The sequence below is a fragment of the Myotis brandtii genome, unplaced genomic scaffold (genome assembly GCF_000412655.1).
Source record: "Myotis brandtii unplaced genomic scaffold, ASM41265v1 scaffold215, whole genome shotgun sequence".
NCBI classification, from domain to species: Eukaryota; Metazoa; Chordata; class Mammalia; order Chiroptera; family Vespertilionidae; genus Myotis; species Myotis brandtii.
The window spans coordinates 3,317,449-3,333,381 of NW_005358043.1; the positions used below are offsets into that span (position 1 = coordinate 3,317,449).

At 43.5% G+C, this 15,933-nt stretch overlaps 1 protein-coding gene across 5 annotated transcripts in view; it reads left to right on the top strand.

Annotated features, from left to right (window-relative positions):
* PIP4K2A (phosphatidylinositol-5-phosphate 4-kinase, type II, alpha) overlaps positions 1 to 15,933 on the top strand; it is a 158,228-nt gene that overhangs the window by 102,629 nt on the left and 39,666 nt on the right. For all 5 annotated transcript variants that reach the window (XM_005865875.2, XM_014539363.1, XM_014539361.1 and 2 more), the window contains exon 4: positions 11,301 to 11,453. In XM_005865875.2, coding sequence (XP_005865937.1) covers positions 11,301 to 11,453 — 153 coding nt within the window. The remainder of the gene's footprint in view (positions 1 to 11,300; positions 11,454 to 15,933) is intronic.

Consider the following 15,933-nt stretch of genomic DNA (forward strand, 5'->3'; position numbering starts at 1 on the left):
ATGAGAGAGTAACATCGATCAGCTGCCTCCTGCACATCCCCCACTAGGGATGTGCCCTCAACCCAGGTACATGCCCTTGGCCGGAATCGAACCTGGGACCCTTCAGTCCACAGGCTCTATCCATTGAGCCAAATCGGTTAGGGCTAGACAAGTCTCTTAATAGACCTTTGGGGAAAATGCTTTCACAACCCATCAGCACTATCAGGTTTTTTTTGTTCTTTTTCTGCTTTTTTATTTTTTAATCCTCACTTGAGAATATGTTTTTATTGATATTTTTATGGAGAGAGGAAGGGGGAGAGAGGGAGAGCAAGAGAGCGCACAAAACATCCATGTGAGAGAAATATCGATAGGTTGTCTCCTGTCCAGGCCCCTACCAGGGATCGAACCCACAACCTAGGTATGTGCCCTGACGGGGAATAGAACCCCAAACCTTTTGGTATATGGGACAACACGCCAACCAACTGAGCCACCCAGTCAGGGCTTCTCCTTCTTATGAGTTGAACCAATGACTGTTCCCACCACAGACTGTCCCCCCTCCCACCCCACATGGAACTCAGACTCTCTGTTTGCCTGCATTTCCTGCCCCTGAACCCACTTTGGATTGTGACTTGTGATTTTCAACAAAGAGTTAGCACAGGCAGCATCTGTCCAGGTTAGATGCCACATTTGTTCTTCATGAGCCTGACCCAGGTCTCTGGCATTGTAACCTTGAGATTTTTAAAGGTGGTCTCACGGTGCTCTGTGAAGTTCTTGCAGCTCTGCTTCTTGCTCTGCTGGTCACTGCCTCTCACTTTTGTGTTCTTCTTTCCTAGGTTGTTTCATTATTGATAAGTGTTGAATTGCTGTGTCTTGCTCCCCTGCACAATGGAAGCCGTTCTACACCTGGGGTCACAGCCCAGGCTTTCTCTGAAATTCCCCAAGAGCTTAACACAGGTCTTTGAACACAGTGGGCATTTAATAAATTCTTGATGATAATGTTCAAGTTAGCATGTTGGTCTTTACCTCTCTGACGGGGTCAGAGGACCATCTGTGCTCACTCAGATAAAGTATGTCCAACGCAAACCCAGAAAGCAGCCTTGTCTGGGCAGCTCGGCTCCTGGGCTGTGTGATGTGAGGCATGTAATCATAATCCTGAGTAGTCAGCAGGGCAGCGATTGGCTTCCAGATTTCAAGTCCATGAGATAGGTGGCCGCGGTCAGGAAGAAGAACGTTTCCCTGGGAGTTGGGAGGCTGGTTTGTTTCCGGGATCTTCAGTGACTGATGCTGTGACTTAATTCAGTCACTTAGCCCTGGTAGGTCTCCATTTTCTCATCTGTGAAATGAGGGAGGCCCTCAGCTGTGAATCTCAGAATCTATTATTAAGTCACCTCGAGTAGATGCCTGCCACTTAGGTTCTTGCACACAATATTGACATGTTCCTTTGTAAGGCGGTGGCCTTTATACAGTCGAGCATGGCAGCATTGATTTTAAGTGGCTTTTCTGTTGACTAAAAATAAAAAGTTTTTTGGACATGATTTTTGGCAGATATACACATTCATATCAAAATGGGGAAAAAAAGAGAAAAATGTATATAAGAGTATAATAGTAGTTTGAGATAAACATTCAAAATGCTTGAGTATTTAAAAAATGTACAGGGGACCATTATGGTTACTAAATCGTGACATTTTTATGAGCTACGGTAGGGAAGATTGGTGATAAGAATGAGCTAATTAAATTGACCTTTAAATGTCCCACACCCTTCTGGGGGCCTCACTAATCCTGGACGCCCCACTGCAAAAACAAACATCTTCAGTACAGACTTTTAGAGGAGTGGGGAGGAAGGATAGCACCATTAATCCCTTTCTCAAGGGAAAGGACAATAAATTTCCAATTATAAACGTAGGAAGGCCATTGAAGAGTGAGCTTCATCTCTCATTATTTGCTTTATTTCCCATTGAGGGCTGACATGGCACCAGCATTCAAACAGAGCTGTTGAGATTTGAAAGAGGGTATGTTGTAAGATCAGTAATGGGTTTGGCTGTAGAAGATGGAAGTGGTGAAAAATAAGTTTACTTACCAAGTGGCAGGATAGGCAAAAATGGACTAAATTGTCATGTTCTTGCCTGCCCTTCATCTAATAGCTTGTCAAACAGTTTATTTTATCCCCAATACCCCAGCAAGCCTAGGCGCATCCCTAAGAAGCTATATCGGGGCTATAATGTGTCCACTGCACTGGACTGAGTAGAGAGCACCCACAATGTCACCACACTCACCAGAGACACCTGCGATAGATATCACAGATGTCACAGTGGGTCAAAGGACTTGCAAGAAGAATGTTTGGTCCAATCTCAAATACCTGTGTATTGTATGATTGCATTTATATGAAATGTCCAGAATAGGCCAATATATGTAAGACAGAAGGTAGTGATTCACTAGTTATGGGGCTGTGGGGAAGAATGGGAGTGACTGCTTAATGGGTACAGTTTTCTTTTTATTCTTTTTTTTAAAATTGAAGTACTAGGGGTCCAGTGCACGAATTCGTGCACCTTGAAAGGAACTGTGGGCCAAGAGGCTGCAGTAGGCACAGGAGTGGGTCTCGGCCCATCCTCTGTGCCCCCGCCCAGCCCCTCCTGCCACGGCCCCTGATCCCCTGTCTGCTGGCAGCCCCGCTCCTGCAGCCACCACTCCTTCACACTGACGGCACTGGCCCCACTCAAACCTGCTGATGGCGCGGAGCGATTGGGGCTGGCATCATCAGTGGGTGGGAGCAGCAGCTGCTGCCCCAATCACCCCTCAGGAGCAGGGGGAGGTGGAGAAGCCCTCAGGGCTGGCAGCTGCCACTCGCACCCGTTGATGGCGTTGAGTGATCGGGACCGGTGCCAGGCACTGGCAGTGGGTATGAGCGGCAGCTCTGGTGCTGGCTGTGGGTGCGAGTGGGGCTGGCGCTGGCAATGGGTGCAAGCGGTGGCTCCGGCCCCAGCAGCAGGTGTGAGCGCCAGGCGGGACCATGGCACGTGGGAGCAAAGAATTTTCAGTAATCACCAGAGGTTCGCCCCAATGACAGTGACCAGCGCCCCGCCTTGGTCTGGCACCCCTGCTCACCTGCTCCACCATCCCGCTGCGGCCAACACCTGCCATGTTCTGCACACGCCCCCTGGTGGTCAGCGCACGTCATAGTGACCAGTTGTTTGGTTGTTTTGGTTGTTCCGCCATTCAGTCTATTTGCATATTAGCCTTTTATTATATAGGACTAGAGGCCCGGTGCATGAAAATTCGTGCACTGGAGGGGGGCTCCCTCAGCCCGGCCTGCCGCCTCTCACAGTCTGGGAGCCCACAGGGGCAGGAGGCAACCCGGCAATCAGGGGAAGGCGACACCCCATCACACCTCTGCTGCTGCCACTGCCAGCAGCACAAGCCTCGGCCAGCCCTGGTTACCTGAGCCTCGGGTGGCCCTGGGTGGCTGGGAGGCTGAGGAGACTGGAGGACTCCGGAGGCAGGTGCACGGAGCGGCCGGGCCCGCCGCCAGGCGGGGCTAAGGGGACTGGGCACCGCCATCTTGTGGCTGTGGGCTCCGCCATCTTTGAGGGCAGGGCAGTCAATTAGCATATTCCCTCCTTATTGGCTGTAGGCACCGCCATCTTTGGGGGCGTGGTATCAATTAGCATATTCCCTCCTTATTGGCTGAGGGCCCCACCATCTTTGAGGGTGGGGTAGTCAATTAGCATAGTCCCTTATTGGCTGGGGGCGCTGCCATCTTTGTGACAGTGTGAGGGTCAATTAGCATATTCCCTCTTTATTAGATAGGATAGTTGACATGCAATATTATATTATTTTCAGGTGTACAACATAGTGATTTGACATTTGTATACCTTACAGTGTGATTACCCTGATAAGTCTAGTAACCATCTATCACTGTACAAAGTTATTACAATATTGACATATTCCCTGTACTGTACACTTCATCCCTATAGCTTATATAGTTTATAACTGCAAGTTTGTACTTCTTATTACCTTTTTCAACCATCCCCCCAACCCTTTCCCCTTTGGCAAGCATCAGTTTGCTCTCTGTTTCTATGCGGCCATTTCTGTGTTGTTTTGTTCATTTGTTTTGTCAGATTTCTTTTTTGAGGTGATAAAATGTTCTAAAATTCACTATGGTACTGGCTGTATAACTTTGTAAATATACTCAAAGTCGTTGATTTATACACTTTAAATGGGTGGGTTGTATGGTATAGGAATTATATCTCAGTAAAGCCTTTACGAAGAAGAATGCTTAGAGTTTAAGATTAATTTATGTTCAATATGAAACTTTCTTTTTCCTCCACCATTGACTTGGATACCTTTTTCTTGAGGGTACAGAGTTATGATAAAAGTTTTTCCATTTAGAACATGTGAATTTAAAGAATTGCATACTTTATGAGACTATCAAATGTGTAGAAGAAAAGGGTAGCCAGTGAATAGAGCATGTTTTATTGCAGTGTTTACATTTATCATTACATTTTTTTCTTCAAACTAATAGCAAATCATTGTCCATTTCCTAAGTCTCTACAAACTGACAGCAATAACTATTCCTGAATGTTCCTCAGAGCAAGAAAGCTTAGAGACCATTATGTCCCACTGTCTTTGTTTGCAGATGATCAGATAACAGAGTAAGGGGTGGGGGCAGGGATCCTTGAGAGGCCTCATTTCCCTTGACTTGGCCTCTAACTCAACCTGTTTCTACCATGTATGCTGAGGTCCGAAATCCTGAAAAGACAAGAAAGGTGGTCAAGGCAGGCCACAAGTGACTATTGTGGGCAGTGGAGGCAACAAAACACTCAGATTTCCATTACATCTATAATTTAAAGGTTGATTAAAGCCTTTTAAGGCTCTGCATTGAAGGGATTATGGATTTTGTGGTAGCCCAACAGGTTAAACAAATGACTTAGACGATCATTTTCCAGGTGCTTTTCCAAAGCCCGGACTCTCTCCTCAAGCCCTCTGTCTCATTTAGCCCATGCCTGCTCCTGCTCACTGCCCCCCCCCCCCCCCCCCCACACACACATTTAAATACTCTTTTAAAAATGTAAATGGTTATTATTGAGGGCTGTAGAAAATAGCCTGTAAAAGTATGTCAGTCTCAATTTTCACTGGGTTCAGACTGAGGTTTGGCTGGGGTCGGGGAAAGGAACCCAGAGCTAATTGGAAGAACTCATTCTACAAGTTTTTCTTTATTTTTATCTTACCACTTGCAGAATAACTCATTAATATTGATCTGCATCTCTCATTACCTTCCAAGTTAAAATTTGCTTTTTATAATAGTAGCTACAATTTATTGAATACTACTGTATTCCAGGCACTATTATAAAAACTTTGTATATTATCTCATTTAACCCCAAACTTTTGATGATGATGATTATTATTATTCTCATTATACTACCTTTCTACAGATGTGGAAACTTGAGGCACAAAGAGCTTAAATGACTTGCCCACAGTCGCAGTCCTGACGTCTAAGGCTCCTATGCCTGATCCATGCTCTGGGTCTCTGTCTTCATCATCAGGACTCTGAAACTTGAAAGGTCACCAGGCCTCTGCTTAGGGCAATATGAGCCTGAGAACATATGAATGAACTAAATACAAGTATGAATAAGCTACACTTCCTGTGGCGAGGTGGTTCTGAAGTTCAGCACGATGTCCAGGACATGCTGATGAGTGTACACTTGGTGGGTTTGTGAATGTGTTCTCTTCTGAGGGCTTCTTGACTTGGGGAGGTATATTAGGACATTGCAGAAGGCCAGGAATTCACACATTGAATAAGCCCTGGATTGCCTTTGTTGTGTTGTGACTTTGGCCCCAAATATCCACACAGCACATTCACACTTCTCAAACTGAGGACCTAGGTTTTACATGTTTAAAATGTCACCATGTTACAGAACATAGAACTCTCTAAGCTTTGCCTCTGACAAGGAGTTTGTTTTCTAAAGAGAGTAGACCTCTCCAAACCCCAGGTAGATTTCACTGGGTAATTTTACCTGGTAGCTTTCTCATAAAGACAGACAGGTAAGTAGGGGTAAGGGCTCTTGAAAATGAACATAAAAAAACACACACACAAAACCCAAAAGTGAACATTAGAGTTTGGAAATGGAATTATCTTGAAGATGACTAAACCAGTCCTTTAAATGTTGCTTTTTAGGCCCTTGGTTGGATCAGGTCTTCATCTCAGACTTAGGGTGGTTAAGATAAATAATTTTTTTAAATGGTGCCTTGGGCCAGACCTTCTTTCTTCCATGCAGATCTTGTTCTAACTTGCAAATTCTGTCTTTTTTTTTATTTATGTTGCTCCCCCCCCTCCCCCACACCCCCAAACACTTCAGCATTCCCAATATAAAAGATTACTCCTTTCAACCTTGGCATTCTTTGCTAAGAAAACCCACACAATCTAAACAAGGGAAAGACAGAAGATGGGAGAGTCTTCTACTAGTAAAGATAAAAGCCAGTGACCAAAAGAAAATGAAAACCTCCAACTATTCGCAGGCATGTGAACTAATTAAACCAGACATGGTGAACTGTGCCCCGTGGTGAGAGAGATGAAGGATTCGTAGGATTGTCACCACGGGCACAGGACGCAGGAAATCCTGTGGACGAGGCAGCTTTCAGCCCTGCCGTGTGCCCTGTGAATCGTCTGACTCTAGCCCTGAGCTCAGCAGCGCCTTGTTTTCCTGTTCTGAAGCCTTGCCCCTCAAACACACATCTGCCTCAGCTCTTGTCTCAAGAGAAGGTGGCTCCTGACCCTGCTTGCCTCAGGTAAAGGCAGGTAATGAACAGTCCTAGACCCAGTCAAGGTAGATTTGTACACGTGGTAATAAAAGCGTAAATTAAGGACTCTGACTACATTAGCACTGAGGCTGCTCTTGATGGTATTTTTCACGTTTTACTTGGCAAAATTGAAAACCTAAAGACAAGTTTGGCGGTTTTGCCAGCTGGCTCAGGCACTGAATTGTGATTAGAGGGTATTTGACTCCACACAGAAATCTATACCAGCAATCCCATCATAATGCCCAGCACACTCTCGGGCCGGGCAGGGAGGCAGTGGTGGTGGGTGGGGGAGGCCGGCTGCTCTGTCCCACTCCACGCTAACAAACTCAGACGGCAAGTCATTTCCACTTCGGTTTCTGGTTTCTGAGCTGTAAATTGAGTGGTTTGGAATCATCTCCATGGTTGTTTTCAACTATCATGCTCTTTGATTATGAGATTTATTTACACATAGAGGGACCCCTTGGCGGCTCCCATAGATCACTCTCAAGCTCTGTTTCTTCTCAGGGCTTTCTCCTCCTGGCCTCCCAAACTTGTCCAACCTGTATGATGCTGTGGTTCATTTTTCCTTTGTGACAGAACAAAGCACACTGATGAGTTTCAATATTCAGTTTCACTAGATAGCGGACTGTTTTGAGGCCGCTCCGTGACTATTTTCATACATACCCTGACCCCCTTTCCTTAGCTCGTTTTCTCATTCTTGCCCTGAGTACATCTGGAATCTATGAAGTGTTATTTTCATGCTGCTCTGAGCACTGTTGTCATCCTCTCTTTAATCTTGGCCCAGATGTCCTGAACCATCATTATGCCCCGCGGAGATGATGGTTGGGCTCTCTTCTGAGTGGACTTTCCTTGGGAAACATCGAATCGCCTTCTGAGGTCTGCACTCCCCAGCAGCCCCAGAGCAGTGTGCTGTGTCTCCGAGGGGTTACATTTTTAGAGTGATAAAAAGCCTGAAGTAGAGATCTGATTTAGCCCACCCTCTCTCCTGGGCTTATTCCATCACGTTTCAAGCCCAGAAACTGAGGCTCAAGGAGACCATGACACATCCCAGAGGAGACGAGTGGCAAAGCATGTCCTAGGTGCCAGGCCGCACCCCACCATTACAGAGCACTGCCTTTAACACAAACAAGCCAACACTTCTGCCTTACTTCAAAGGCTACAAAAAGTCTATGATTATGATGTTACGTAATGGCAAAAGTTTAGTCTTGTCTTTATAAATTGCCCTCTTTGCTTACCTCAGAGGAAGCTTTAGGCAGGAGCCGTAGGCATATGATATGATTTGACTCCGCTATACTCCAGTTTCGTTACCTTCAAGTAGGAAAATGCACCTGGCTTTTTCTGCCTCACAGGAATGTGAAAATAAATGGGAAATAATGAGTTGCATTCTTCCAGGCCTTAGAATCATTCCAGGGATCATGCATTTTGTGTGCAACTGTGCTTACGCTTCTGATTTTCTGCTTGTCTGAGGCTTTCAGTAAGTTTGACTCATATATTTTTTTATTCATAGTGATTGTAAAACGTGCATTCTAAATTTAACAAAATATCTGTTCCTGACACTACAGATTATTTGACAACTAAAAGCCTTAAAACCATTCCTCCACACACTGGAAGTAGATATTGTGGGATGGGACTAATGTGATTATTGAAAAATTGAAGCAAAATCAAGATTAGTATTTATAAGTTGTTAATATCCCAAGATTAAGATATGGCCAATATTCATATGGAAAATCTGTAATAAATAATTATCAATGTCTTAGAAACTGAAAGGAAAGGCAAAGGATTTGGAAGGAGGTAGCAGGTAAGCTGAGGAATTGTGACATTATGTTAGTATGCATTCTGGCCCTTTTTAAATCCATGCGTTACCTTCAGCATAGTCAGTATAATTAGACATTTCTTTAGTGAATTAATACAATGAATTATTCTTTACTTTAAAGTTTCTCATTTTAATGAAACCAGAGTTGGGCAGGATATAATAGGAAAGGCGTTTATTCAGGTAAGTCTGTACTTATAGCACACTTAATGCAGAGACTGCACATGCTGCACCAGATGAAACATCGCAGCCACAATTCAGGAACTCTTGGTTCTCACATGTGGTCCAAAGACACAGTCTGTCAGCGTCATCTGCTTCTTCAGATGCCCCACCCCTACCTGTTGGATCAGAATCTGCAATTTAACATGACCCCGGGTGATTTGGTTACTCATTAAAGTTTGAGACGCACTGATGGTACAGCTTTCAATTTTATTCTATCCCATTGGTCCGTGACAGAACATTATACTTTCATATCTAATATGCCTAAGAAAGCCACCTATGCAACGGATGCTGCTGTAATTCTGTCCTTTGCTGAATGCAGTTATCCTGTACTATTTCCCACCCTCCCATAAGTTAGTTTACAGGTATTATCAATTGTATAAAATGTATAACCTGCTTCCTTGACTCTCATAAAGTTGATTGTTCCTGCTTTGATTTTATGCCTGAAAGTAATTTGTAATCTTACGATTCCTAGTGTTCTTGTTTCATCTGGAATACCTTTTGCAAATTAATGTTTGGGAGGAAAAAGTAAGGCTATTAGCCAAGAGCAATGATTGCTTGTTTCTAGTGTTAAAGAAACATTCGCTTTGAATCTTAATCAGAGAAATTAGTATAAAGGAGATTTTTTTTTAGAAAAAGCAGCATAATTGATAAACTCCTGTTAATAAAGCCATTTTCATCCTGAAAATTGTTTTCACCATCCTGTCTGTCTAATGAATTTCGTTATCTTAAGAATAATTTAACCCTGCCACATCCTACTATTTAAAGTCATTGGGAGTTACACTGATTCTTTATTCTTCTAATAAGCTAAGGAAAGCAAATTCAGTGAAATTCGCAGTATTGGCTCTGCACTTTATAGGTGTGCCTGCTTGCATTGGTCCAAGATGTACTATCTCAGGGAGTAGTATCAGGCAGTACCAAGGCCCATCCTTGGAAATGAGAGCGAGCTCAATGGCCAGCTTCCCTCGGCTCACAAAGGACCCACATGCACAGCTGTGCCAGTGCAATATAATCACACCTCATATGGCTGGATCCTGTTGGGTTTCGTCTAGAAAGGAAGGACAGGTGAAAGAGACAAAAAATACTATACAGAAAGGGAACTCTTTCATTGAAAACCCCTGATGCAGTGATATTGCAGCCTCTCTAAAGATGTCTATGTCCCCTTAAGTAGATAGCATTTGGTTTACTGGGGCTTTTGCATGCCCACATTTAGAGAGGAAGCTGAAGAGAGAAGGAGTCTTTGCCTTTGAATCCCTCAAATGCAACCCAGCGGGGCCAGGCGGGGGAGGAGCGTCAGTTCTGAAGTGCACAGTCAGCAGAGAAGACCAGACTCCTCGGATACCAGGGCTTTGCTCATCCCAGTAGTCTGGGTAGCCAGTGCAAGAAGGTTGGGGAGGGCCTGGAGTCTATAAGAAAACAGGAGATTCAACCAGGAGAGTTACTTGGGAGGAAAGGGTAGACTTACTAGCTAGAGCAGTGGTTCTCAACCTTCTGGCCCTTTAAATACAGTTCCTCATGTTGTGACCCAACCATAAAATTATTTTCGTTGCTATTTCATAACTGTAATGTTGCTACTGTTATGAATCATAATGTAAATATCTGATACGCAGGATGGTCTTAGGCGACCCCTGTGAAAGGGTCGTTCGACCGCCAAAGGAGTCGCGACCCACAGGCTGAGAACCGCTGAGCTAGAGTGTCGATAGCCTGAGCCATATACTAGGATGAAATGGTACTGGAAGAACCCCTGCTCACAGCCTCTCCTTGTCTATTCTTCAGAAGATAGTCATTCCCAAACATGGCCAGGGGTGGAAAATGGGCCAAATCAGAATCTTCTGAGGAGCTAATGTAGAATATTGCTACCCGGCCTCCTACCAGGGCACGTGGCAGGCAGCAGTGTATACTAATTGAGTTGTTTACTAGTTGAGAACGTGGGTTCTGAGCCAGTGCACTAGATGGAATCCTAGCTCTTCCCTTATTAGCTCTGTGACCTTTGCCAAGTTGTTAAATCTTTCTGATCTCCATCTCCTCGTCTATAAAATGATGGTGATATTAATAGAAACCGTTTCATGGGTATGAGATCAGAATTGGGAGAAGTACTCTGTGCTTAATGTTTGGCAGAATCCCTGTCATTAAGGAAACGCTCAGTGATGTAAAATCTTCTTTCATGACTGGGACCTAATTTTATTCAGAAGAAAATTTGGGCTTTTGCCAAACTCACAAAATTGCAAGGTGAACAAAATAACTTTGATTGTAATTCTAGACATTAGCCTATTTTAAGGACATTAGAATTATAATACAGACCCACCCTGTTTTCATTCCATTTGAAAGACTAGCATTTTAATTTATGATGCATATAAAATGTTGTCATCCTACTTACCAATTTCTTCCAAACACAAATGTTTTTGAAAATTTGTGATGACAACAGATTGTTTGGAAATCGGAAAGCCATGTTTTTAACTGGTTCTCTTTTCTCCTTCCCACTTATCCCAACGGGAAGAACTCCTTGACCAGGAGCGCACCCCTTCCCAACGATTCCCAGGCACGCAGCGGAGCCCGATTCCACACATCCTACGACAAAAGATACATCATCAAGACCATTACGAGTGAAGATGTGGCTGAAATGCACAACATCCTGAAAAAATACCACCAGGTAATTTTTCTTTATATTTGAGACTCTGAAAAGGTTAACATTCATGACTTCTGATCATCAAGGCCAAAGATTTAAATATTAAATACGTCGTCAGGAAGTGATGAGAACACATTTGACATCAAAATTGCCTCGAGCTGGGCTTTTTATTTATTTTATTTTTAAAAAAATATTTTTGTTGATTTCAGTGAGGAAGGGAGAGGAGAAACAACCAATGATGAGAGAGAATCATTGATTGGCTGCTTCCTGCATGCCCCCTACTGGGGACCGAGCCTGAAACCCTGGAATGTGCCCTGACAAGGAATCAAACCATGACTTCCTGGTTCATAGGTTGCCGGTCAACCACTAAGCCGCGCAGGTCAGGCTAGCGGGGCTTTTTAAAAAGTACTGTGGCCAGATTACTGACAGTTAACATTTAGGAATGCTTATCCTCTGAAGATGATTAGTTATTAATATAATGCTTTTAATCTAAATACTCTCCTGTATAATAGTTTCGATGTTTGCCATCTTGATTTTAAAATCGCTCAGCTTAAGATTTGGCAGCAGTTCAAAAGTTTTTTGCACACGTCAGAAGTTAGGTGTTGACCTGTGCGTATTTATCCATTTACACCTCCAAATCCTATCCTGCTTTCACTAGTCTTTTTCTGCCTGGCCCCCGAAAGACCCACCCCCACTCACACTCTAGACAATTCTTTCATTTTCACCCCTCAGCATTAGTCCTTCATAATCACTTGGGGAAAGAATGAAACTACTCTTGGGAGCAGCAGTCCCTTCCTCCTTCCCACCCTGCCTCCCACCCTCCTTTCCTCCCTTCTATTCCCTCCCACTCAAGAATGAATAAATTGCACTGCAAGTTACCTGGCGGAGCACATGTTCCCAGGTCTTAGTAGAGGTGTGAGATGTCTTACTGACTATGTAGTAAGAGCATGAAGTCCAGTGTCAGACAAACCCAGGTTCAAATCCCAGCTCTGCCAGGTACTAACCATATGACTTCTGGTCTTTGCAGCCTCCGTGTTTCCATGTATGCAGTGGAGATAATAACAACAACGAAAATGAGTCCTAAAGTTTAACCGGGGGGAGGGGGGGGGCTGACAGCATCTGCCATACACAAGGTGCTCAGTACATGGTGATGGTAGTTGTTACCGAGTCGTACGACAATAACCAGTAACAACTATGTCATCTCGAGAAATTGCAGTCTTATGGCATGACTATGACCGTCGCTTGCCACATGGCAGCAATCATCTCCAGAACTGGTGTTTGAACGCTCGCACATGCTTTTAGAGTCCTGCTTCGGTTTCTTTCTACCTAAACAGCTTCAAATCCCCCTCACAGAATAAAGACTGATTATCACAGAGGGCATTCAAAATAAAATGCTATGGGCCCTGATTGTGTCCCGTGGTCGGCAAACTGCGGCTCGCCAGGCGCATGCAGCTCTTTGGCCCCTTGAGTGTGGCTCTTCCTAAGCCTTAGGAGTACCCTAATTAAGTTAATAACAATGTATCTACCTATATAGTTTAAGTTTAAAAAATTTGGCTCTCAAAAGAAATTTCAATCGTTGTACTGTTGATATTTGGCTCTGTTGACTAATGAGTTTGCTGACCACTGGTGTAAACCAGTGATTTTTCAATCTTTTTCACCTCATGGCACACATAAACTAATTACTAAAACTCTGCGGCACACCCAAAAACGTATTTTTTGCCAATCTGACAAAAAATAGGTATAATTTTGATCCATTCATATTGGATGGCTACTATTGTGTTGGCTGTTGTTACTTTTTTTGTTTTTAATTTAACAATCTGAGAAGAGGTCAGTGCTCCTGACTAAATAGTCAGGTACTGCATGTTTTAAAAATTCTTGTGGCACAGCAGTTGAAAATCACTGCTCTAACATCATGAGTATTTCTTGGCAGTTGCTTATTCTTCCAATCTTTGCAAATGTGATCAATTGCATTTTGCTTGCAGTAAAGTCTATAAATATCCTTGAGCTATATTTTGTTTCCGGAAACTTAGAGCCACCCCTAATTTGTCTTCTGAAAACATTAGTCAGCCTCTAAATTCATTTAACTCTAACAAATCATTTATAACATCTGCTCCTTTTGAAATTTGTTTTACGGCGCTCATGCTGTTGCCTATTATGAAGGAAGTTTTAAAGTGCCAGGATAGTACTTGTGAGGGAGAAAACGCTAGGGAATTAAAGGGCTGCTGAGTAAGTTGAGTCACAGGATGCAGCTTTTAATCAGTGACCTTTTAAACTGTCCAGTGTTTCATTTCTCCTCCTCTGAAACATAGTGCATTATTTTTACACTTTTTAAAATGGTCTCAGAACTTTCAAAGCAAAGAGATACCTCAATGGCTGATGAAAACATATTCTGATAAATGCCTGATACCATTCTAATAACATGACACATAGTTTAAACAGCAACTTCTTGATGACAGCTTTGAATCAGAATTTTTTTACTTTACAGACATCACAATTTGAAACATTTTCTCTGGGGTAGTTACTGTGAGCTCACACGCAGGTGTGACACATCGTAAGTGTTACTTGAAACGCATTGGAGATCAAAATAAGTCTATTAACACGCTCCAGGGGCTTTCAAGTACTGAAGAGTTTCTTTCATTTCACTATGACAAAATAGTTATTTTCTTGATGTGTTCCTTAACCAGAATAGTCTGATTTATCTAACATTTACATTTTTCTTTCTTTTTATAAATATTATTTTAAATATAGCTTAAAGGGTCTTAGTGATTGAAAAATCACCATCATGAATATAATTTATTTAAAGTATAGTAAGTTGAAAGTCAGGAGACACAGATCCTAACTTGTTATGAACTGGTTACTTAGGCCATCTCTGAACCTCAGTTTGCCCATCTACATTTCATTCATTCATTCATTTGTTGTGTATTTACTCTTGACTCAATTCCAGATAGGATATAAGGTGGCCTTCAAAAACTTTGAAATATAAGGAATAATAAAGAGAAAAAAAATAAAGATAGAGAAGGGAGGGAGAGGTTGAAGACACAGAATGGAGCCTGGCATGAGCCTAAAACTCATGCCACAATGACCAGCTTCCTACATTGAGGGCCACTCGTTTGACCCCAGTTTCCTTGAAGCCAAAGTGGAAAGTGAAACTGCATAAATCAGTTACACGGCTGCTGCGCCTGAAGATACGGAAGAATCAGGTATTGAGGACACCTATAACTGTTCCTGGTACTAAGGTCAGACAGGGTTATTTCTAAGACATTCCCCACAGAGAGGACAGGTGACATGATACACATCATCCTTGCAGCCAGCCATGCAGCACACAGGAATGTCATAGAGCTTTGAAAAAAGTCATCAGTGTAGGCTGCGGAACCCACACCAGCATATAATTTACATTTAGTCAGCGCAGTTGTGCAGAGGGAGGGTGCAGCGCTCACTGGCCCCCAGCGCCCTGCCAGCCTGTCCCGGGCGGGATCTGACTGTTCTTCAAGCTGCCCCGCTCCTGGGCCACTCTCGAACAAGGTGTTGATGAATATTCCATGGGGTGAGCTCAGCTCCGGAATAGCTGTTCCATGCGATCAGACACAGGCCTCGCCATCTGTCATCCAGGAGAGGTCCTTCCACGCTTTGTTCTCTGTTCTATTCGGTGATGCTCAGAGACATCTGAGATGGGGATGAGACCTTTTCTTGCTACTTTAAGTCGGCCTAGACTACTTTTAGGATTTATATTTAGTCACAGAAATTTTCTGTCTCTTGCTTCAGTGGTAACTGTCAATTCTTCTATTTCTTCTTGGTTTTTTGTTTGCTTTTACCTTCTAATTTGCTGTGCTTCTGAAGCGATCTGGACAGGTAATTAGGCGTGTTCAAAGTGCACATCAGTAGAGGGGACCGGCTCCCAGCGAGGGTGTCTCCTGTGGGGCAAACTCTGGATACTTGATGGCCCTTCACTTCTCTTTTTTCTTCTCTTTTCTTTTCTTGTTTTTTGTTTTAATGAAATATACCCAGAGTTGCAGCTGTATTCTGGATGATTAAAACTACCATAAGGCCAGCTTCTGGAGGAGTGGAACATTACTAGATATTTAAATAAATTCTTCCTGGGATTAATTTTCTGACAAGCCAACCTCCCCAGCAATGAGGAGTGGGTGGCTCAGAGCGCAGACTCTGGAGCTGGCAACGCCTTCACGCCCGGCTTTGCCCCTAACTGGCTGTGTGACCTCTCTACACCTGCCTCTATGTCTGTAAATGTGGGTGATAATGCCTCCTTCATTTTGTGTTGTGCTGCTTAGGTGCATTGACAACTGTAACCTGCTCGGAACAGTGACTGACATGTGCAGTGCTATATAATGACTGAATAAGAGATGTAAATACCTACTCAGTTTCCCACAGCCTGGTGTCCAATGCTTTAACTCTTTCATTAATTCTTTAAGTCCACTAGGGGGCCTGGTTTCTGGTAGAGTGTGGCACTGCGGCACAATTAGAAGATTTGAACCACAAGGGGTTAGGT